Source organism: Bombina bombina, chromosome 1 (assembly GCF_027579735.1).
Source record: "Bombina bombina isolate aBomBom1 chromosome 1, aBomBom1.pri, whole genome shotgun sequence".
Lineage (NCBI taxonomy): Eukaryota > Metazoa > Chordata > Amphibia > Anura > Bombinatoridae > Bombina > Bombina bombina.
In genome coordinates, this window is record NC_069499.1 from 198,836,839 (window position 1) to 198,862,644 (window position 25,806).

At 37.3% G+C, this 25,806-nt stretch overlaps 1 protein-coding gene across 2 annotated transcripts in view; it reads left to right on the top strand.

The window, feature by feature from the left end:
• Positions 1-2,071: 2,071 nt before the first annotated feature.
• Positions 2,072-25,806, top strand: part of MAPKBP1 (mitogen-activated protein kinase binding protein 1) — a 569,961-nt gene continuing 546,226 nt past the window's right edge. For both annotated transcript variants that reach the window (XM_053697823.1, XM_053697824.1), the window contains exons 1-2: positions 2,072-2,151; positions 6,996-7,357. In XM_053697823.1, coding sequence (XP_053553798.1) covers positions 7,238-7,357 — 120 coding nt within the window. In that variant the 5' untranslated portion in view covers positions 2,072-2,151; positions 6,996-7,237. The remainder of the gene's footprint in view (positions 2,152-6,995; positions 7,358-25,806) is intronic.

The following is a 25,806-nucleotide window of genomic DNA, read 5'->3' on the forward strand; positions in this document are numbered from 1 at the left end:
TTTACACAGTTACATAATATGATGATTGGGGCACTTGGCACATGCATGCAATATAGGACTTGGTGTAGAAAACCTTTAGCAGGTTGATAGGTAGGCCACCCCTCTTACAAGCCTGACAGACATAGAACTCTTGTGTTTTATACAGGAAAGATGTACAGATGTTTGATCGCAGATAAGTCTGGTCAGTCTGGGTACAGGGACTATGGTTAAACAGGCCGAGAAGGAGTATGGGGTGGAACAGGGGCAGAATCTAGGAGTTTATAAATGGGATTCCAGTTAATGAAGACAAAGTTACAATTTCAGTACAGATATGTAAATAGTGAGATGCTTGAGAACTCTGCTTAAGGCCTTTAGATAATAAAATTGCATTTTTGTTATTATTTAATCTATTTTATTATTTATCTGCTTGTTTTTTCTGTACTGTATCTTGCTTTTGTGTAAACATTGTTCTTTTCCCACAATCCCTAAAAAGGTTGAAAAGCAAATTCTGTACCCTAGGCCTTATTCAAATGCTGCAAATTTCATAAACAGATACATATTAGGTGGTGATTGTTTATAGCGGTTGACCCGCTCATTTACCTGCTGGAGTGTGGTACATTTTCAGTTTTACCTTTTATATCTGTCAATTATATTTAAAGGGACAGTCAAGTCCAAACAATTTTTTCATGATTTAAATAGGGCATGCAATTTTAAACAACTTCCCAATTTACTTTTATCACCAATTTTGCTTTGTTCTCTTGGTATTCTTAGTTGAATGCTAAACCTAGGAGGTTCATATGCTAATTTCTTAGACCTTAAAGACTGCCTCTAATCTTAATACATTTTGGCCACTAGAGGGCATTAGTTCACATGTTTTATATAGATTACATTGAGCTCATGCACGTAAAGTGACCTAGGAGTGAGCACTGATTGGCTAAACTGCATGTCTGTCAAAAGAACTGAAATAAGGGGACAGTCAGCAGAAGCTTAGATACAAGATAATTACAGAGGTAAAACGTGTATTATTATAACTGTGTTGGTTATGCAAAACTGGGGAATAGGTAATAAAGGGATTATCTTTATTTTTAAACAACAAACATTCTGGTGTTGACTGTCCCTTTAAAATTTCAGTGCTGCAGTATTGGTTGCAGAAAAGCTATGTAAACAAAGGCTGAAACAGAAATCAACCTCAAAGTGGGAAGCGGGAGAGTCTAGCTTGTTTGAAAGGGTGTTCATGCTGCAGCTTTGAATATATCTTCACACTTGTTTAGCTGAGTATATTTTCCTTTTAAAGGTATTTTCTTCTTATTAGATATACCCTTGCTGAAACCAGTTAATAACAGTTATAAATTAGCTAATAAATTATCTGTCTCACTGGTTCAGCAGTCCTTTTGTCCTCAGCAGAAGAGATAGGATAAAGAAAACCCCAGGGCACAACAACATTAATTTATACAAAAAATGCACATAGTTCCTCAATATTTAAATGACTAAAATATATGCACTGATCTCATGGTAATTGTATCTGGCATATTTCATTATATGTAACATTTATTTTTGTTTAATGGCCCTTTAATTCCTTGTATCAATTATGCATATGAAAATATGACTTTATTCTTTTCTTACCTTTTAATACTTTTATAAGATGTTTTTAGGTAAAGGCTCCCAACATTGTTTTGTCTCTTTTCAACAAGATTGTGACACGGATGTCCCTTTAAATTAGACATATAGGTGTACACTAGGTCCAGAGACATATGCAATAAGGTAGAAGCAAATTACTATTGAGATCCACCACAGTTTTAATGTAGCTTTTAAGATCAGGAGAGTATTACTTATCAGATATCACAATGCTTGTGTATTCAGTTTAATTTATACGGATTACGAATAACAAGGTATAAAATACCTATTTATAATTATATGTCCCTCTATGTGATTGCTCATAGACGGATTAGTTATTTGAGTATTAATTGTCAGGACCAAGCAACTTAGAATTAGTTATATTGCTGTATGCACTATGCGGTATCTCTCTCTGTGCACTGTGTATAAATACACATTTGTCCTGGCGCGGCTTCCGTACAAATCCTTCTCCCTCCTCCTGAACTGCAGACTGTTGGTGAGACTGAGAATAGAAATCAATCTGCGCCCTGTCAGGAGCTGGGAGCTAGAGCTTTAGAGGTATGAAAGCACGGGGGTGCAGGGCTGTACGGCAGGGTATGTGCTCAGGAGATTAGGGGACCCTGAGTGTGACTATGTGATATAACTGTAATATTCCTCTATGTATCATTCTCTGTCTCTCTCTATCTATCTCTATACAGAGAGAGAGAGCTATACACTTTAAATGTGATATATATATACCGTATATATATACACTATCTATCTATCTATATATATATATATATATATATATATATATATATATATATATATATATATATAAAAATAATCTTTTTTTGCATTCAATTTCTGTAGCTTTGTTTCCAGCTTCTGAGCTACAGTTACAAGGAATGATTACATTGGCATTGTGTACACAGACAGACAGTTTGCAGACAGGGACAGTCGCACGTGTAAATTGGGACAGTTAATGCAGCACATAATGCATTTTTTTCCTAGGCTTTTTATACGTTTTCAATAATAACGCTTTTGTATGGGAACTAATGGGTTAAACAGTTGCAATACTGGACCGTAAAGCGAGGTCTGTGTACACGGGGTTATACTGGGTATTGTGTACATAGGGATAAAGAGATCTGTGTGTTTTGTGGAGAAATACATAGTGCTGCATTGTCTCTGTACCGACGTGTACAGTAACTTTATAACATTTTGCCTTTTTTTTTTTTTTTTTTTTATAACAATACAGGGTTGCTTTCTATAATTTTTACAAATACTCTCACATTTGCCCGATTATCTGCCTACATATTGTTTTATTTGACAGGTCAGCAATAGATTGTTCTGATATGTGTATATATATATATATATATATATATATATATTTACAAAATTATTTTATTAAACTCAATGTAAATATTTTAAAATTATAGCAATTTTGTTTAAATTCTCTATTTTACATAAACAATTTTTAAACAAAAGTTGACAGACGTTATCCTTTATGTTTCTATTTGACAAAGGCTTTTAATTGATGTTGAATCAGGGTTATCAGCAAATAAATGTTTGGTTTGTTATTTTTGGCATTGTGTCTACTTTACCTTCCAAATGCTTTTCAGATGGAGGTTTGATATGAATGTTTTTCTGTTCATCTGCCCTGCAACACACCTAAGATAACTTAACAAGTTTACTCATGTTAGTTTACTCATGTTAGTTTACTCATGTTAGGATGGGTTTTTCCTCTTTCTTTCCTTTTTGCCAGTCTGTGAAAACACCAACCTAAAAAAATAAATATAAAAAGCTTCCTTCCTTTTTTATTTATTTAATAAAACTGCCTTTGTTTTAAGATTAGATAGATCATACAATTTTAAAAACTTTCCAATTTACTTATCTACTTTGCTTTGTTGTCTCTGCATCCTTTGTTGATAAGCATACCTAGGTAGGCTAAGTATGTGAGCGAGCTGCTGATTGGTGGCTGCACAGTTATGGTTTTTGTCATTGACTTACCAATGTGTTCAGCTACCTCACAATAGTGTACTGATGCTCCTTCAATAAAGGATACTAAGAGAATGAAGCAACACTGGTAATAGACGTTGTTTAAGATTACTCCAGGTCCAGGTCATCTTTGCCACTGGGTGAAGAATTTATGATACAATTATGAAAGCAAAATAATTTTGTTATCATTTTTTAAGCAGCCTTCATTTATACGTGTTTTAAGCTTTAATTTGGGGACTCTGGAGCAATAAAAGTAATATTGTTATAGTGATTAAAGGGATATTGAACTAGTATTTTTATATGCATAATATATATCTGTAGTTAACCACTAGATTGCATAATAATATATTAAATCATTTAAAGGGACATTGTACTGCAAAATTGTCATGCTCTAATTCATTTAAACATGTAATTTTTTTTTTCTCTGCTCACCTTGAAACTGGGTGTTTTTAACTTTCACAAAAGGGTTTAACACCTAATATAAAGTCCATGCTCAGGAGTTGCAAAGAACTTCTGTCTCTAAGCAGGAAACAACCAGTGAACCAATAGGCAGCAGCAGTTCCACAGCCCACCAATCACCAGCTGTGTTCAGGAGCTGTGGTAATTGAAGCTCCAGAGTAGTACTTTACCTATGTGTAACCCTTGAAAAGCGTCTTGTTTTTCTTCTCTGCAATGCTGCAGCTATTAATGGACAGCTGTTAATGAGCTCCTGCTTTACAACTACCGCTGCATAAAATTTGTATGGTCAGGGTTTTTAGGATCCTGTAGAATGCACTGAAGGGAACTGTTTTGCATTATCAACACTGTTATATTAATATACTTTTTACTAATATGATTTCCTGTATCTAAGCCACTGCAGACTGGCTCTTATTTCAGTGCTTTTTACAATTGTGCATTTTAGCCAATCAGTCAGCACAATGTTCTGTATATGGCACACATGAACTTGCACTATCTAGCTGTTCAAGATTTAAAGGACCAGTCAACACAGTAGATTTGCATAATCCACAAATGCAAGATAACAAGACAATGCCATAGCACTTAGTCTGAACTTCACATGAGTAGTAGATTTTTTTTTTCTGACAATTTTAAGTTGTCTTTTTCCACTCCCCCTGTACCATGTGACAGTCATCAGCCAATCACAAATGCATACACGTACCATGTGACAGCCATCAGCCAATAACAAATTCTTACACACTTATTCTTGCACGTGCTCAGTAGGAGCTGTTGACTCAAAAAGTTTAAATATAAAAAGACTGTGCACATTTAGTTAATGGATGTAAATTGGGAAGTTGTTTAAAATGGCATGCTCTATCTGAATAATGAAAGTTTAATTCTGATTGAGTGTCCCTTTAAAAAGCACTGAGATAATGGATGACCTGCTGGGGCTTAGAAACAGGCAAATGTAGAGATTACAGGTGAAACTCGAAAACATTAGAATATTGTGCAAAAGTTAATTTATTTCACTAATGCAACTTAAAAGGTGAAACTAATATATGAGAGAGACTCATTATATGCAAAGCAAGATAGTTCAAGCTGTGATTTGTCATAATTGTGATGATTATGGTTTAAAGCTCATGAAAACCCCAAATCCACAATCTCAGAAAATTAGAATATTGTGAAAAGGTGCAATATTCTAGGCTCAAAGTGTCCCACTCTAATCAGCTAATTAAGCCATAACACTTGCAAAGGGTTCCTGAGCCTTTAAATAGTCTCTCAGTCTGGTTCAGTAGGAATCACAATCATGGGAAAGACTGCTGACCTGACAGTTGTGCAGAAAACCATCATTGACACCCTCCATAAGGAGGGAAAGCCTCAAAAGGTAATTGCAAAATAAGTTGGATGTTCACAAAGTGCTCTATCAAAGCACATTAATAGAAAGTTATGTGGAAGGGAAAAGTGTGGAAGAAGGTTCACAAGCAGCAGGGATGACCGCAGCATGTAGAGGATTGTCAGGAAAAGGCTATTCAAAAGTGTTGGACTTTCACAAGGAGTGGACTGAGGCTGGAGTCAGTGCATCAAGAGCCACCACACACAGACTGATCCTGGACATGGGCTTCAAATGTCGTATTCCTCTTGTCAAGCCACTCCTGAACTACAAACACGTCAAAAGCGTTTTACCTGGGCTAAAGAAAAACAGACCTGGTCTGTTGCTCAGTGGCCCAAAGTCCTCTTTTCTGATGAGAACAAGTTTCGCATCTCATTTGGAAACCAAGGACACAGAGTATGGAGGAAGAATGGAGAGGCACACACTGCAAGATGTTTTTGAAGTCCAGTGTGAAGTTTTCACAGTCTGTGTTGATTTGGGGAGCCATGTCATCTGCTGGTGTTGGTCCACTGTGCTTCATTAAGTCCAGGGTCAACGCAGCCGTCTACCAGGAGATTTTGGAGCACTTCATGCTTCCTTCCGCAGACGAGCTCTATGGGGATGCTGACTTCATTTTTCAGCAGGACTTGGCACCTGCCCACACTGCCAAAACCACCAAAACCTGGTTAAGTGATGTGGGATTACTGTGCTTGATTGGCCAGCAAACTCGTCTGATCTGAACCCCATAGAGAATCTATGGGGCATTGCCAAGAGAAAGATGAGACATGAGACCGAACAATGCAGAAGAGCTGAAGGCCGCTATTGAAGCATCCTGGTCTTCCATAACACCTCAGCAGTGCCACAGGCTGATAGCTTCCATGCCACACCGCATTGAGGCAGTAATTGCTGCAAAAGGGGCCCAAACCAAGTACTGAGTACATACAGTATTCATGCTTATACTTTTCAGAGGTCCGATATTGTTCTATGTACAATCCTTGTTTTATTGATTGCATGTAATATTCTAATTTTCTGTGATTGTGGATTTGGGGTTTTCATGAGCTGTAATAAGCCATAATAATCACAATTATGACAAATCACGGCTTGAACTATCTTGCTTTGCATGTAATGAGTCCAACTCGTATATTAGTTTCACCTTTTAAGTTGCATTAGTGAAATAAATGAACTTTTGCACAGTATTCAAATTTTTCGAGTTTCACCTGTATACTATAAAGAATGTTTGATATAACAATGTTGGTTATGTATAAGCTGTAGAATTGGTAGTAAAGGCGTTATCCATCTTTTTAAACAATGAAAATAAAATTAACTATACTGTCTCTTAAGTTGCAGGAAATATGGCATAAATAATGAAAGTACACTGCATTTTTTTTTTTTCACTGCACATACACATTTTATGGGGATTTAGAACTATGAACTAAATCTTATAGTTATAAACCTTGCCCTTAATCTATGGGATTTTTCAAAATTGTAAACAAGCAAAAAATGCAACCACTTTATTTATGAATCTGCTAGTCCCACTTTGGGAAGCTCTGCACTAGCTAAAGGACCTTCTAATTGTTCTATATACAGCTCTGTAATTCTTGCTCTCTGCTTGTTATTTCAGGTTGCTCCTGTGAAAACTGACAGGATTCCCCCTCCTACTCCCTCTCCTCCTCTATTTGAAAACAAAGCCTTGCAGCATGGGGAGTGATATTGGCTTCCAGACATGCTGACGGATGCAGGGTCCTACACTATACAGCAAAGGCAGCGGGACGAGTTTGATCCTGGCTATAGTTATCCAGGAGTCGTCTGTTTTTTATTCTTGGTAATCCTAAAAAGAGAGACCTTCCGTGACCTCTCTAAATTATGGCTTCTTTAGAAGCTGGCACAACCATAACTAGTCGTTTGAAAAACCTGCTTCGTTCCCCTTCAATCAAGCTGAGAAGACACAAGCCTGGGGCGAAGAAGGAAGATATAGCCAGTAAGGTGTGTGTGTGTATTTTAATAACCTTCTAGCTAAATAACCTCATACTCTGTTGCCTGCATTTGTGTGGCGTTGCATACATTGGTATGGACAGTGCACCGATGTCTTAAAGCTAAAGGCTAAATCTTGAGGAAAAAGGAAGGTTTGGGGTTCTGCATTTCATGTTCTTAATTTCAAATTTGTAAGTGGCTTCTTATCTAAAAAGCCGTCTCATCAGATATATGATCTTCTTGTCATCTTCATGATGTGAGTCTTGATCTTATATACTTTACAGAAGAAGATACTTAGCTGGATAATATCCCACTATTGTAATGTGTAAGTGTTTGGACAGTTGGGGCCAATTTCCACAGCAATTGTGGTTAAGCTTCTCCATTACTGCTTTATCGTAATATAGGCCGGCAAACTCTGCTGTAAAGTGTATTTGCTAATATGATCAACTTTTAGTGTATATCTATTGTGTGTATATCTATATCCTTTTAAATTTAAGATAACTGATACAAAACAATGTTATATAGCTAACGCCTGGATTATAGCCATTAACTTGCTAAAGTTTTGTTTAGCTTGGAACAAATTCAAACACTTTTTATTTTTTTATTCTGGGTATTTCATCTGTACACTGCTGAATGCCTTTGTCATTACATTTTGAGAGTTCATTTTTTTGGGCTCACAGCTTCCAATTATTTTACTTCAAAGAGATTAAGAATTAAACTCTTATGTCCACTGCAAAATGGATCTGGCCTAGGCAGATAGTGTAGGTATGAGCTGAATTAACTGGCAGGTTTACTAGGTCTGTTTTACTCTTGAATTGTCAGTTTAAATTTTACACCCTCAAAAAAAAAAACTATTTTAAAACTACCCTTTTTTAGGAAGTCTTAAAAGTGTTTGACCTTTAAAAGGGCTGTTTCTACCACTTGACCTCACATGTGTTTTACTTTTTGGACAGCTGAAATCCACATTTCTCCTGTGACACTTGTTATTTATAGGGGACATTGTACACTAGATTTTTCTTTGCATATATACTGTATTTTGTATATAATCAATTTATATAGCCCATTTGAGTGTTTTTCTAACAGTATAGTTTTGCTTATTTTTTTACTAACTTTGTGCTGATTTTCAGACTTATAACCAAGCCCCAAATTATCAGATGTATGCTGAAGTCTACAGGTTCCTGTTTGTGTAATGGAACTTCTCATATGAGAGGGAGGGGGGAAGGGCTGGTTTTCCTATCTGTTTTCTCAGTCCCTTTCAGTGCGTGTCCCAGCCTAACCTCACCAACAGTGCTAAACTAGGAGCTTCTAAGTAAGTTTTTAAAAGGTTTTATACTGGTTTTATAGATCAGTATCTGTGCATATATTTCTTTACAGTAGTGTCTACTTTAATGCTTGGTCCTTAAGGTTAAAGTAATCTTATTTAACATAAGTCCTTTTAACATTGCCTTATTCAGCACAGCCTCCCTATCTGTTTCTAATTCTTCTCAGAAGTAGGATAACATAAGGGAAACCTAGGTTTCAACATGGCGACACCCATTACTTACTATAAACTGAAGGGAAAATGGAAATCTTAAGGTTGAGTTAAATTACAGAAACATTGGCAAAATAATGAAAAAACATTACAAAGTTCTTTACTAATATAAACATTTTAGGGGAAAATACATTTTGAGTGTAATTTTATTAATAATAATAATAATAATAATTATTATTCTTATTCTTCTTATTCTTATTATTGTTATTATTATTCTCTAAGGCTAGAACCTCTGCACAAAGAGTACCCATATGTGTGTGTGTTTTTATGCTTGCGTGTGTGTGTGTATGTTTGTGGAACAAGCAAATTACAGACCTTGTTACTACAGCATGGCGGGGGGGGGGGGGGGTAAACGGTGTCATTCTATACAGTACGGGGGGGGGCTGGACCATGTCACAGACTACTGTGGTCACTTTATAAAGTACTGGGGCTGGTAGGGTCAGTCCAGCCATCTCACTGACCGATTACTGACTGTGTCACTGACTCATTATATACAGTAATGGTGGGTTAAACAGTGTTACTATATACAGTAATAGGGGGTCACACCATCTCAGACTGTGGACACAGGGTACCTCCTTTTGCAGACTTAATCTGATTCACATTTTTTTCTGTGTTAAATGTAAAGAAAAAAGATATGTATCAAATTCACTTTTTTGGGGGGAGGGTGGGGGGGCCCTTCTTAGATTCTTGCACCTGGGCCCTGTGGTTTCTAGTTACGCCTCTGCCCATTTCTACTAGTTTTTAGGTGTATTTAACGATTATTAATTAGTACGGAAGTACTGGGTCCTTCTGACCACTAACCATGGGAAAGAATCTTCTGGTCTAGCTGAAATATCCCTGCTGTGAAGCTAACAACTTGTTTAAAAACCTGTTGAAAAATAGCAGCTTGTGGCTTAGGTATTTATTATTGCATATTTACAGCACGTCTCGCACAGCCAAAGGGTTAAAAAAAAAAAAAAAAAAAAAAAAAAGCATGGTACGTTTTCTACTGTGTAGAGCCATATTAACATGATTTAGAGCCATATTAACATGTATTTCAGTTAAAGGGGCAGTCTACACCAGAATTTTTATTGTTTAAAACGATAGATAATCCCTTTATTACCCATTCCCCAGTTTTACATAACCAACAGTTATATTAATACACTTTTTTACCTCTGTGATTACCTTGTATCTGAGCCTCTGCAGACTGCCCCCTTATTCCAGTTCTTTTGACAGACTTGCCTTTTAGCCAATCAGTGCTGACTCCTAGGTAACTCCACGTGCGTGAGCACAATGTTATCTAATATGACGCACATGAACTTACGCCCTCTAGTTTTGAAAAAAATTAAAAATGCATTCAGATAAGAGGCGGCCTTCAAGGGCTTAAAAATTAGCATATGAGGCTACCTAGGTTTAGCTTTCATCTAAGAATACCAAGAAAACAAAACTAAATTGTCGATAAAAGTAAATATATTTTTTTTATTTATTTTGTGTAAAATGACATGCCCTATATAAATCATGAAAGTTTATTTTTTACTAGACCGTCCCTTTTAATATTTCAGGGTCTCAACAACTTTGTCTTTTTTGTTGACGACTGATAATTTAAACATCCAATTTTATTGTTTCTGTGCTGAATAAAACTACAAACAGGCTTGACCCTGTTATCCAGCTGCTGTTTAGATGTATCCCTGTCAACCAATTGGGGTTTAGTACTACAGTATAGGTTTGCAGAATTTTTTTTTTTTTTTTTAATGATAAAAAAAAAAAATAGGGATTGGCGGTTCTTTATATATTTTTTCACACTATATTCTCATAAATGAATGGAGCGCAAGGTAATTTTATTTTTATGAAAATAGAATAAAGGAGAAAAAAATCCTCCTGTATTTATGCTTGTTTGGCATGTCCTTATCCGTGATTTTAGCAGAGGGAGATCTGCTTATCAGACTTGCGACACAGTTGCAATTCCTGTTTTGTTTCAGAATCAAAATAATAAGCTTTAAAGAGATGAATCAAACTCGACATGTGCATGAGTGCTCTTCAGTTTTAAATGGAATAGTTTTTGCAATATACTTTTAAAATGTTTCTGGTAAAAGTTATTACTGTTTCAGCAGCATACACACATGTATAGAGCTTCAAAATTCTACAATGCTGGGTAGAGAAGAGTATACAATGACAAGGATTTTTGATAAGATATAAAAAAAAAACCCATAAGTCTAAACAAATCTTGTACAGGAGGAAGAGGGCCCTGCTCCGGAGAGATTAGTCTACAGGTTTGAGGGTGCAGAGACATAAGGTTTGGGGTAGCTTGTCATGTGGAGCGTAGTTGCAGCTGTGAGTCAAGGCAGTACAAGAATTATTTTGGTTAAGATGAAAAAACATAGGAGAGCTGGTAAGCCTCTCTGAATAGGTATGTTTTCTTATGGAGTGAGGTAGAGAGTTCCAGAGTACTGGAGAAGTGTGTGAGAAGTCTTTGAGGCGGTAGAGGGACTTAGAGGTAATAGGAGTGGAGAGATTGATTGAATAGGATGAGACTGAAGAAAATATTTGGAGATGAGTGAAAATGTAGTTGGGAGTGAGGCTGTTAAGTGCTTTATAAATCACGGTTAATACTTTAAACTGTATTCTAGAGTGTATGGTTTAAAGACTGACAGAGCAGCTGATGTAGATCGGCGACTTGGGTGGATGAGCCTTGCTGAAGCCTTCATAATAGATTGAAGGGAGGAGAGTCGGTGTTTGGGAAGGCCATTTAGAAGTAATTTGCAAAAGTCAATGCGTGACAAAATCAGGGAATTTTATTTTATTTTTTTGTGTGAGGAAAGGACGAATTCTGGAAATATTGTATAGGTTTGCGTGACAGAATTTGGTAAATGTGACTCCAAGACAGCGGGACTGGGGTGAGATTTTTTAGAATAGAGTCTCCAACTGTTAGAAATGTCAGGTGTTGAATGTCTCGAAGAGGGGTGTGTGTGGATAAGAAGTAGCTTAGTTTTAGACAGATAAGGTTGCAGGTAGTGCGAAGACATCCAAGAGGAAATTGCAGATACAGTTGGTAATCCTGAGTAAAGAGGGAACAATATCAGGAGAGGAAAACAATTTGAGTACCACTGAAGATGTTTTTTCCAAGGGAGGATGTAAAGAGGTAAGAAAGGGACCCAGGACAGAGCCTTGCAGTACTCCAACTGAGAGAGGCAAAGGATCAGGATATGCTGTCAAAGGAAACTGAAAACAAGCGGTTTGAGAAATAATGAAGCAAACCAGGAGAGGGCTGTGTCTCAGATGCCAAACTGGGTTTTACTCCAATCTGTTCGTGGTTCCCAAAAAAGAGGGAACCTTCAGACCAATTTTAGATCTCAAGATCCTAAACAAATTTCTCAGAGTCCCATCCTTCAAGATGGAGACCATTCGGACTATTTTACCAATGATCCAGGAGGGTCAATATATGACCACCGTGGATTTGAAGGATGCGTATCTTCACATCCCTATCCACAAAGATCATCACCAGTTCCTCAGGTTCGCCTTCCTGGACAAGCATTACCAGTTTGTGACTCTTCCCTTCTGGTTGGCCACAGCTCCCAGAATTTTCACAAAGGTGCTAGGGTCCCTTCTGGCGGTTCTAAGGCCGCGGGGCATAGCAGTGGCGCCTTATCTGGACGATATCTTAATTCAGGCGTCAACTAGCCAAAGCACACACAGACATCGTGTTGGCTTTTCTAAGATCTCACGGGTGGAAGGTGAACATAAAGAAGAGTTCACTTATCCCTCTCACAAGAGTTCCATTTCTGGGAACTCTGATAGACTTGGTAGACATGAGAATTTTTCTGACGGAGGTCAGAAAATCAAAGATCTTAACCTCGTGCCTAGCATTTCATTCCATTCCTCGGCCGTCAGTGGCTCAGTGTATGGAGGTAATTGGACTAATGGTAGCGTCAATGAACATAGTTCCGTTTGCTCGCTTGCATCTCAGACCACTGCAACTATGCATGCTCAGACAGTGGAATGGGGATTATGCAAATTTATCTCCTCAGATAAATCTGGATCAAGAGACCAGAGACTCTCTTCTTTGGTGGTTGTCACAGGATCATCTGTCCCAGGGAATGTGTTTCCGCAGGCCAACATGGTTCATAGTGACGACGGACACCAGCCTATTGGGCTGGGGTGCAGTCTGGAATTCCCTGAAGGCACAGGGTGTGTGGACTCAGGAGGAGGCTCTCCTGCCAATAAATATTCTAGAACTGAGAGCGATTATTCAACGCGCTTCAGGCGTGGCCTCAGCTGGCTAAGGCCAAATTCATAAGATTCCAGTCAGACAATATCATGACTGTAGCATATATCAATCATCAAGGGGGAACAATGAGTTCTCTAGCGATGATAGAGGTTTCCAAAATAATTTGATGGGCAGAGACTCACTCTTTCCATCTATCAGCAATCTATATCCCAGGAGTGGAGAACTGGGAAGCGGATTTTCTAAGTCGACAGACTTTTCATCCGGGGAAGTGGGAGCTCCATCCGGAGGTGTTTGCACAATTGATTCAGCAATGGGGCACACCAGAATTGGATCTGATGGCATCTCGTCAGAATGCCAAACTTCCTTATTACGGGTCCAGATCGAGGGATCCCCAAGCAGTACTGATAGATGCTCTAGCAGTACCTTGGTCGTTCAACCTGGCTTATGTGTTTCCTCCTTTTCCTCTCCTTCCTCGTCTGATTGCCAGAATCAAACAGGAGAGGGCTTCGGTAATTTTGATAGCACTTGCGTGGCCACGCAGGACTTGGTATGCAGACCTGGTGGAAATGTCATCTCTGCCACTGTGGAAACTGCCACTGAGACAGGACCTTCTGATTCAAGGTCCGTTCCAGCATCCAAATCTAGTTTCTCTGCAGCTGACTGCCTGGAGATTGAATGCTTGATTTTATCTAAGCTGGGATTCTCTGAGTTGGTCATAGATACCTTGATTCAGGCTCGAAAGCCTGTCACTAGGAAAATTTACCATAAGATATGGCGTAAATATCGTTATTGGTGTGAATCCAAAGGCTGCTCATGGAGTAAGATCAGGATTCCTAGGATTTTGTCCTTTCTCCAAGAAGGATTGGAGAAGGGGTTATCAGCTAGTTCCTTAAAGGGACAGATATCTGCTTTATCAATTTTACTGCACAAGCGTCTGGCAGATGTTCCAGACGTTCAGTCGTTTTGTCAGGCTTTGGTTAGAATTAAGCCTGTGTTTAAACCTGTTGCTCCGCCATGGAGTTTGAATTTAGTTCTTAAAGTTCTTCAAGACGTTCCGTTTGAACCTATGCATTCCATAGATATTAAGCTTCTATCTTGGAAAGTTCTGTTTGTAGTTGCTATCTCTTTGGCTCGAAAAGTTTCTGAACTATCTGCATTGCAATGCGACTCGCCTTATCTTGCTTTCCATTCTGATAAGGTGGTTTTGCGTACCAAACCTGGATTCCTTCCTAAGGTTGTTACTTTTAAGAATATTAATCAGGAAATTGTTGTTCCTTCTGTGTCCTAACCCTTCTAAGAAGGAGCGTCTGTTACATAATTTGGACGTGGTTCGTGCATTGAAGTTTTACTTGCAAGCGACCAAAGTTTTCTGTCAAACATCTTCTCTGTTTGTTGTCTATTCTGGAAAACGTAGAGGTCAAAAAGCTACGGCTACCTCTTTCTTTTTGGCTTAAAAGCATCATCCGTTTAGCATACGAGACTGCTGGACAGCAGCCTCCGGAAAGGATTACAGCTCACTCTACTAGAGCGGCGGCTTCCACATGGGCTTTTAAAAACTATGCTTCTGTTGAACAAATTTGTAAGGCTGCGACTTGGTCTTCCCTTCATACTTTTTCCAAATTTGATACTTTTGCTTCTTCGGAGGCTGTTTTTGGGAAAAAAGTTCTTTAAGCAGTGGTGCCTTCTGTTTAGGTATCTGTCTTGTCCCTCCCGTTCATCCGTGTCCTGTAGCTTTAGTATTGTATCCCACAAGTAAAGGATGAATCCGTGGACTCGTCGTATCTTATAGAAGAAAAGTAAATTTATGCTTACCGGATAAATTGATTTCTTCTATGATACGACGAGTCCACGGCCCGCCCTGTCATTTTAAGACAGATTATATTTTTTGATTTAAAACTTCAGTCACCTCTGCACCTTTTAGTTTCTCTTTTTTCTTCCTATACCTTCGGTCGAATGACTGGGGGTGGAGTCAAGGGAGGAGCTATATAGACAGCTCTGCTGTGGTGCTCTTTGCCACTTCCTGTTAGCAGGAGGATAATATCCCACAAGTAAAGGATGAATCCGTGGACTCGTCGTATCATAGAAGAAATTAATTTATCTGATAAGCATAAATTTACTTTTTCTATGTGAAATTTGTCAATTCCCTAGTCTACCTAATTTTCTTTAAAAAAAATTGTTGGCAACCCTATATAGGTAATAAGTGTGTGTATAAACAAAAAGCCTAAATATTGGCAAAAATGTAATTTTTTAGATTTAGACCTCGCTGAAATGGTCTTTGTCTGCTTGTCACAGCTCTAATTTTTTTGCAGCATTTAATTTCACCAGTTTGCAGGAACAGTTTGAACCCCTTTGCAGCCCATGAGATCTTTAGCATGACAGGGCAGGTGAGTCAATCAGGAGGGGCATAAACTGCCTATCGGCTGTATCCTGCTAACGAATGGCATAGAGCTCCTAGTGCTAAAGTGTAACACCTGTAAAAGGGATGAAATACAATTACCATGGGACATTGGTGTAATCGTAAATAAAACTGACAAATTAGAGCATTCTATTTTTAAATTGACATCTCCCTTGTCCTTTTTAAAGCAATCCAAATACTGTTCAGCACTCAGGCAGGCATACTGGTGTGTAAGCTGTCAGGGTTAAAGGGACAGTATACTGTAAAATAGTTTTTCCCTTAATGTGTTTACAATTGCTTTTTTTACCAACTGCAGAGTAAAAAATGTATGAAAATTAGCTTTTTAAGGTTTATTTCTGTATATTAAAACCACAGCCTAATAAAATGGGTTGAGCTTGTAGGTATAATCAGATCTCATTACTGTATTGTGCAAATATACCTGCTTCTTTATCTTATATCTGTCTTTAAAACAATCACCAATACTTTGAGAGAACAATGGAAAATCAACATTTTATTACCTTATCTCTGCTATATCACACTGGGAGTGTAATTTCTTCTGCTGGCTGTGTTTACAAAGCTTATCTATAGCTGGTACGCGCGGCCACAAACTTTCAGAATAGGTGGGGATACCACAGGCTAAATCAACCATTTCAAATGCCAATATAAGGGTAAAGGAGCTACTTGTAAACAATTTAATACACTCCAGCAGGTAAAGTGGATCATTGGGAACAAATTAAAGGGGAGAAAATTTTTGAGTAAACTGTCCCTTTAACACCAGAATACCCTAAACACATAGCAAAAGCAAACATTGCAGCAGCACCAATTCTTCTTAATGGACCAAAGACTTTTAAACACAATGTTTCGGACGCAAGACACATGATTAAGGACTTGGGTTCGAAATGTTGTGTTTTTATGTCTTTGGTCCAATAAACCATTAAATAGAATTGGTGGTGGTGCTGCTGCATTTTTTGCTGGTTTTATTTTTAAAGGAAACCTCCTAATAAAGGTAAATGTTACACCTTTTTACTTCTACCCTCAGTAACAAAGGTAGTGGGTTATGGATTCATTACTGTCTAAGCGCTGGTTAATATACAGCATACTGTACACTAGTGATTAGCAACCTAAGCCACTTATGTCATATGCTTTATTTATTTATACTTGGAGCCGCACAAAGGAATGAGGTGGGTTTCAATCCCTCACTTCTCACATTTCTGCCTGGATTTCAGGTTGTATGGCAGACAGGCCCTGAAAGAGCGGTTCATTGGATCTGTACTGAGTTTCTATATTAGTATTAACTATAATTTATTATTTCATGGCTGCTTCTGCTCTGCACCGGTCATTTTGGACACTCTGCTTCTTTTTAAGCCTCTGATATTACAAAGAAGTATTTTATTGTGTGTGTAAAGACCAGTGTTTTTGAGCTACACAATACCCTTTGTTAATTACATTTTAAGAGCCATATAATTAGAATATACATTTTATGTTTATTTTAAATTCCATTTAAGGGTTTCTCACAAGAACCTTGTATTCTGGTACTTTGTTTCAGAAACGGCAAAACAATTCCTATAAAACTTTTTAATGCGTCTTTGAAGTTAACCTCTTGGGCAAGGAAGGAAGGGTATAGTTAATCTGATAGACACCTTCAAGTATATTAATGGGCTTCGTAACAGAGGAGAAAAAGGATTATACAAGGGGCACAATCTGAAGTTGGAGAGTAGCAGGTTCACAACTCATTTTCACAGGCACTTTACCAAAAGGGGTTGGCACATGGAATAGACTTTCATGGTGGGTACCGATATTGTTAGTAAAGTAAAATAAAAGTTTGGGATAAGCTTAAAGCTATCCTGAGGATAAATACATTTGTAGAACTGGATTTGATCAGCCTTTTGGCTATCTGCTATCAAGATCTGATCCTGTGTTAGATCAACACACAGCCCATGTGTTTTTTTTTTTAATGATTCACATAAAACATGCAATTTTAAACAACTTTCCACTTTAGTTCTTTAATCAAATTTGCCTCATTTTCTTGGTATCCTTTATTGAAGGAGCTGCAGTGCACTACTGAGAGCTGAACAAGTGATGAGACTAAGTATATTAGTGCAACCACCAATCAGCAGCTGGCTCCTAGAAGTGTATTGCTGCTCCTGAGCCTATATAGTCATGCTTTTCAACAAAGGATACTAAAAGAACAAAGCAAATTATATAATAGAAGTAAATTGGAAAGTTATTTGGAACTGCAAGCTGTGAATCATGAACATTTTTAGTTTTGACTTTAATATCCAAAGCTAAAGTTTCACAATTCGCAGCATGCATTTTTCAACATCTTTCCTATTTACTGTTATCTAATTAGCTTTGTTCTTTGTCCTTTGTTGAAAATCATGAGTAGTTAGGCTCAGGAGCAGCAATGCACTACTGGAAGCTAGCTGCTGATTGGTGGCTGCATATATACCCCTCATCATTGGCTAACCAGAATTGCTTAGCTATTTCAACAAAGGATACCAAGAGAAGGGAACACAATTGGTAAATGAAGTAAATTGTTTAAAATAGTATGCTGGGTTCAGGCCCATAAATGTTGTTTCATGTCCATTTAAAGTTGTGTTTTTTTTTTTTTTTTTTTTTACTTGTATCTACTATAAGACAGTGTAATAGTTATTACATATTTTTATTTGTGTTATTTTATGCGTGTGTGTGTGTGGGGGCTGCTCTGCCTTGTCAGCCAATGAGTTTTTTTTTTTTCTTTGGACCTGCTATGTACAAATGCAAACTTATTAGTTTAAAGATCAAAATAAATAGATGTGTTAAGATAGAGATAGAGATAGAGATATCTATATCCGCTTTAATAATTCTAACCTATCTACATAGTTCACTTTTTATATTCATTGTGCAGATTTGTTGAGTTTAATGTCCCTTTAAGAATATGCATGTAGTTCTCCCGCTGCAAATATTGCCGCACAATTCTCTACAAAGTAACCTGTTTAGTCTTTTCTGACTATTTCCTGTGACACCTGTGCTGGCTTGTTCCCTAGGAGTGCTGCATAGCTGAGCTCATTGCTGCCTCTTTATATTTCCTGCACTCTGTTTCTTACCATTTCCCAATCCTGCTCTTTTCCGAGCCTCAAGTCTTATAGTAAATCTGCAGTTACTGTAGGACAACATATTTACGATCCGTTTAAGAATATTTAAAAATGCATTCTTTGTATATAAATGCTTATGTTTTTTATTGGTATCTGTTCTAAAGTGTTTTGCAGTCACAAAGAAGTGCTGGTTGACAACCTGCTTGTATGTATAACTTTCCACAGTCTTATCTAGAGGAGATAAGGTAACAGTTACAGGATCCAGACAAAGAATTTGGTTCCTTTGGAAACATGGACACTCGATATGAACAGAATACATAGACTACAATGCATGCGATACTGACCAGGAATATCGGCGCTTCACCTTGTCAACATTAGACTTGCACTTGATTTAATAAAGAAATCCGCTGATGTAATTAAAGGCAAAGAGAGGTCAAAACTGATATGTGCATGGGTGCATTACAATTTTACATAGTTGCATTTTTTGTAGTAGGCTTCTAGTGAACGTTTTTATGGTTTCTCAGCAGTATACACACATTTGCCGTGAGGGCCACCAGTATTCAAACACTTCACCGTCTTAGAGGGAGCAGTAGCTTGTAAGAACCAAGTGTTCTCAGGCACAATGCACACCAGCTCTCTGAGCTTGAATACTGGTTCACAGGCCCTCAGATAGGGCATGACATTTTAAACAACTTTCCAATTTACTTTTATCACTTTTGCTTTGTTCTCTTGGTATTCTTAGTTGAAAGCTAAACTTAGGTAGGCCATATGCTATTTCTTAGCACTTGAAGGACGCCTCTTATTTGAATGCATTTTGACAATTGTTCACAACTAGAGGGCTTTGGTTCATGTGTGCCATATAGATAACATTGTGCTCACTCACGTGGAGTTACCTAGGAGTCAGCACTGATTGGCTAAAATGCAAGTTTGTCAAAAGAACTGAAATAAGGGGGCAGTCTGCAGAGTCTTAGATACAAGGTAATCACAGAGGTAAAAAGTATATTAATGACTGTTGGTTATGCAAAACTGGGGAATAGGTAATAAAGAGATTATATTTTTAAGCAATAAAAGTTCTGGTGAAGACTGTCTCTTTAAACTGTCAAGATTCAGATAGAGCATGCCATTTAAAAAAATTTTTAAACAACTTTCCATTTTACTTCTGTTAACAAATTTGCTTTGTTCTCTTGGTATCTTTTATTGAAGAGTTTAACTAGGTAGGCTCATAAGAGCTCAGGAGTGTGCACGTGTCTTTAGTAGTCTATGGCAGAATGCTCTATCTGACTCATGGGTTTAGTTTGACTTTACTCTCCCTTTATCAGTTACTGAATTTATTAGGTTACAATATGTGTATTAAAGTGAAGGTATATTTTGATGAATTAGTGCCCGGTTTTTAATAAACCTATTAAAAACAATGGCACTTTAATTAATCAAAATTGACATTTCATGGTTTTCTTCAAAAACTTACCTTTTTAATCCTGAATGCCACTCCAGCGATTTTCCCCCGGCCGTCGGAAGACTCTGCAGACGTCAAAGGACGAATCAGGCTTGCCATTTTAAACAACTTTCTAATTTACTTCTATTAGCTAATTTGCTTCATTCTCTTGATATACATTGCTGAAAAGCATATCTAGATAGGCTCAATAGCTGCTGATTGCTGCACATAGATGCCTTGTGTGATTGGCTCATCCATATGCATTGCTATTTCTTCAACAAAGCATATCTAAAGAATTAAGCAAATTAGAAAATAGAAGTAAATTGGAATATTGTTTAAAATTGTCTTCTCTACTTGAATCATGAAAGATTTTTTGGGGGTTTAGTGTCCCTTTAATAACTCCTAAAATGTGTTCTGCTTTGTGGAAAAACTGGCATGTCAAAATGAGACTAAAAACCACTTAACAGGAAGCAAATCTGAGATGTAGGTGACCTTACCAGACAGAATATTTATTTTGTAAAGTGCCTCTGCATGTTAACAGTTTTCAACTTGCAAGTATGTTCTTCATTTTTAATATATATATTTTTTTATAAAAACAGCTACCTAAAGCTCCCCCTCAATGCCATACTAACAGAATCAATATCAGGTGTTAATCATTAAAATACAAATACAACTCACATGTGTGCTAGGATGTTACGCTTTGAATGAAATGTAATAGCAGTCTAAATAAAAATGTATGAAGAGTATATTACATATATCTATACATCTCTATGTATAAAACATTAGTTTGCATATTGTGGCAAAAACAGTATTTTATTAAAGCAATGTGTTATAAATTCATCAGATTAGAAGCAAGCTGTTTTCTATCTTCAGTTCTACACTGCTGGGATTCTAACATAAATACTTTTATAATTCTGGCAGCACCCTACTAAAATGTTCCAGGGTCTTTGTAAACAGATTTTTTTTGTATTATGGATGTTTGCCATTTAGAATGCACCTCTTATCTGAGCACCAAAAAACCTTTTTCTTAAAAGTATGTACTTTTTTTTTCTTCTTCCCTACTAAGCTGTAGTTGCTGTATCCCATGGAATGTAAAGATGTTGCTCTATTTTGCATTTTCAGTGTCCTAGAACTGTAATCAATGAGTGTGTTAAGACCCTATAAGGATGTTGTCTTTTACCATTTCAAATTGTCTGTGTGTGTGCTCATCAAAGAGAAAATGTACTGAGCATTTTGAATTTTATGGTGAAAAAATGTACCAAATTATTACTTTTCTGTGATATTTGTTGAAAGCTGTTTAATCTATGATATATATAAATACATTTTGCATCTAGTCATTCCTAAATTTTGCAGCTAGGGCTTCTACCATTGCTAATCTCTGTGCGCTTATTATGTAAAGCATGTCATTCTAGCACTATAGACCACCAAGTTTAGGTGTTTAACCCCACAAAGAGGTTCAACTCAGCCAAGGCACTGCTTGGGAGCCGCAGAGAAGTGCTTGTCCCGGACTGACACTGCCTGTGAGACATTAAGCAGTGGCAGTTATAAGACCGAACAGTTTTCTGTTGCTTCCTAGCGGTACTTTAGTTATGTGTTTGCACTTCTATGGGTAGCTAAACACAGGCTTGCAGGATATTGGTAGTTCTAAAAATTGTTCTAACAAATCAGAGCATGTTATTTTTGTACTAGAATATCATTTTAATGTATGTATGTGTGTATATATATATATGTGTGTGTGTATGTGTATATATATATATATATATATATATATATATATATATATATATATATATATATATATATATATATATATATATATATGTGTGTGTATATGTATATACACTTGTAAAACAAATGTTTGTGAACTGTTTCAATCTACCTAAATTTCTGCATTGATAAAAGGTGTTCTGATCGTTATCCAAGTCACAATTACAGACTAACACACAGTTGTATTTTTTTAAAACTATTATTGAAGACTTTGAGTTATCATTCAGTGCGGGCTGGAAAAAGTGAACCCTTGAATTTTTAGTAACTTGTAGATCCTTTTTTAACAGCAACACATTCCACCAAATGTTTCTTGTAGCTGATTACAAGGAGGTTGAATTTCAGTTTAATCTCCCCCTACTAATTTCTTTCAGTTCATCAATATTTCTGGGTTGTCTTGATTGAACCGCACCTCTACAGGTCATACCACCGCATCTCAATTGGGTTAGGGTGACTCTGACTTGATCATTGCAAAACACAAATCTTCTTCTATTTCAACCATTGTTTAGTTGATTTACTTGTGCTTAGGGTCATTGTCTTGTTGCATTGCACAACCTCTTAAAGGGACAGTCTAGTCCACAATAAACTTTCATGATTCTGATAGAGAATGTAATTTTAAACAATTTTTCAATTTACTTTTATCACCAATTTTGCTTTGTTCTCTTGGTGTAGGCTTAGATACAAAGTAATCGGAGGTAAAAAGTACAGTATATTAACTGTTGGTTATGCAAAACTGTGGAATGGGTAATAAAGGGATTATCTTTTTAAACAATAACAATTCTGGTGTAGACTGTCCCTTTAAGCTGGAGGTCATGCGTCAGTTAGGATGAGGTGTTGGTGTGCATTGCCCTTTTGTCTCATCTGTCCAAAACAAATTGTCACAGAAGAATTGAATAGGTGGTCTTGCGCAAACTTCAGACATGCAGCAATGGTGTGTGTGTGTTTCGCTTTTTTTTTTTTTTTTTTTTTTAACCACTCCTTTCTCTTGTGGTTCTCTTCCATGAACATTCTTGTTCAGTGATTTTCTGATGGTGTACACGTGAACAAAGATTTTTCACAATTTGTAGAGTTTGCTGAAGGTCTTTTGCTGTTGCTTTCTTTCAGGATTTCCTGTTGTACTCTTGGAAATGATCAATGCAGGATTATATATATATCTATTTCTATTTCTGGGAATGTGCTTTTATTATAAAGAAAATTATTAAATTTTAAAAACTAAGTTCTTGTTCTCAAAGTTCCTGTTGTGCGTGTATCTGCCTTTGTGGCTGAATAAACTTCTGCAAAACATTACCTAATTGCAATAAGTGTTTCTCATGCAATACAAATGGCTAAACAACCTCATATGTTAGTTTTTATTTGGAGGGTTTATGGGCCTCTGCCTGTCACATCTGTGCACTGATAGTGCTGTGCCTAGTACAGGCTCTGCTTCTGTTGCTATGCAAACCTTGTGTGCTGCAGTAATTCTCTAGGGCCTGAAAAATGCTGACGGGTAACCGAGGAAAGAGCAGCATTTTGCAGTCTGTCCCGTCATTGCAGAGACTGCAGACATGTGTTGTGCTTTTGCTTTTAGGTAAAGAAGTTAAAAATCAAAGGAACACTGCATTGCTTCTATTTAAAGTTGCCTAGCGTGCAGTAATTAAAGGAACACTGCATTGCTTCTATTTATAGTTGCCTAGCGTGCAGTAATTAAAGGAACACTGCATTGCTTCTCTTTACAGTTGCCTAGCGTGCAGTAATTAAAGGAACACTGCATTGCTTCTATTTACAGTTGTCTAGCGTGCAGTAATTAAAGGAACACTGCATTGCTTCTATTTACAGTTGTCTAGCGTGCAGTAATTAAAGGAACACTGCATTGCTTCTATTTACAGTTGTCTAGCGTGCAGTAATTAAAGGAACACTGCATTGCTTCTATTTACAGTTGTCTAGCGTGCAGTAATTAAAGGAACACTGCATTGCTTCTATTTACAGTTGCCTAGCGTGCAGTAATTAAAGGAACACTGCATTGCTTCTATTTACAGTTGCCTAGCGTGCAGTAATTAAAGGAACACTGCAGTGCATCTATTTACAGTTGCCTAGCATGCAGTAATTAAAGGAACACTGCAGTGCATCTATTTACAGTTGCCTTGCATGCAGTAAATAAAGGAACACTGCAGTGCATCTATTTACAGTCGCCTAGCATGCAGTAAATAAAGGAACACTGCAGTGCATCTATTTACAGTTGTCGCCTAGCATGCAGTAAATAAATGAACACTGCAGTGCATCTATTTACAGTTGTCGCCTAGCATGCAGTAAATAAATGAACACTGCAGTGCATCTATTTACAGTTGCCGCTAGCATGCAGTAAATAAAGGAACACTGCAGTGCATCTATTTACAGTTGTCGCCTAGCATGCAGTAAATAAAGGAACACTGCAGTGCATCTATTTACAGTTGTCGCCTAGCATGCAGTAAATAAAGGAACACTGCAGTTCATCTATTTACAGTCCCCTAGCATGCAGTAAATAAAGGAACACTGCAGTGCATCTATTTACAGTTGTCGCCTAGCATGCAGTAAATAAAGGAACACTGCAGTTCATCTATTTACAGTCCCCTAGCATGCAGTAAATAAAGGAACACTGCAGTACATCTATTTACAGTCGCCTAGCATGCAGTGCATCTGTCTGATTTAAAATCTACTGCTTGTTTGAAATTCATAGTAACTGTTGTTGCATTGTCTTTATTATGCATTTGTTAATTATTCAGTTCTACTGTATTTAATGGTCCTCTTTGGTTTCTAATCTTTGATTCTTTATAAGTTGTTCAGTTGTATACACTGATCACCTATTTTTTATATATAAACCTATGTTCATACTGGCTATCCCTTACAAGATTCATGACCTTAGTATGTCATCTGAGCTTTGCCTTTGGCTGTGTAAGCTTATAAAACAAATCCTATTTATACACTAACTTGGTCTATTATCTGTTGCATTAAAGGGACAGTCAACACTTACTTTAACATGTTTTTATATTGAAAATAACAAAACGGAGGTCCGCCTACACTATACCCCTCCTGCCTTGCCGCCTTGCTTCTGTCCTAATCAGCGGCGCTAACTACTCTAATACCCAGTAAATATGGATGCCGGACTCCCCCCACCATTACGTAGCTGCCTTCTTCTTCAACTTATAAGCAAATCAGAATCCAGGCATCGGACAGAAATTGCAAGCGCGTGCAATTTCAGTCCGAGGACTGGATTCTGATTTGCTTATCAGTTGAAGAAGAAGGCAGCTACGTAATGGTGGGGGGAGTCCGGCATCCATATTTACCGGGTATTAGAGTAGTTAGCGCCGCTGATTAGGACAGAAGCAAGGCGGCAAGGCAGGAGGGGTATAGTGTAGGCGGACCTCCGTTTTGTTATTTTCAATATAAAAACATGTTAAAGTAAGTGTTGACTGTCCCTTTAAATAGATTTATCTCTCCCTTCATGATTACCAGGGGCTGCTTTTGTGATTTTGAATAAATTGGTTTAACAGCTCTGTAAATAGGACCGGAGGATGGCTGCTAATGAAACAAATCTTTTCATTTGTAACTGTTTTGAGGTTGAGTATTTAGTTGACAGATGGGGTTTTCTTCATACCACATGGGAGAGTGTACTCTTCGGCCACAAATGCTTTAGTGCACATAATGTCAACACACACAAATATTACACTTTTTAAAATGTGCTTTCTTTTTTCTTCTTCAGCTAATACTGCACAATAACCATGACTTTATCAAACAGTAAATGTATTCATTCTACACAAAACAATACTTGTAGTTTGCGCTTTTAACCGGTGAAATATGCCTTACTGTGCTGCTAGCAGCAAGCCCTTTCTTCAGCAGCTTGTCTGACTTATCACTAAAATCAGTGTAATTTATCAAAGTAAATTTTATATGTGCCAAGGGAGGTTTATCTTTTTACAACAAAAATAGCCCTATTGCTATTTTTCTTTTGTCTAATTGATCCCTTATGGATTGCCCAATATGTCCCTTTAACCCCTTCTCCAGACTGACAAAATCATTATAACCAGTGTCAGTAGGACTTTAAAAAG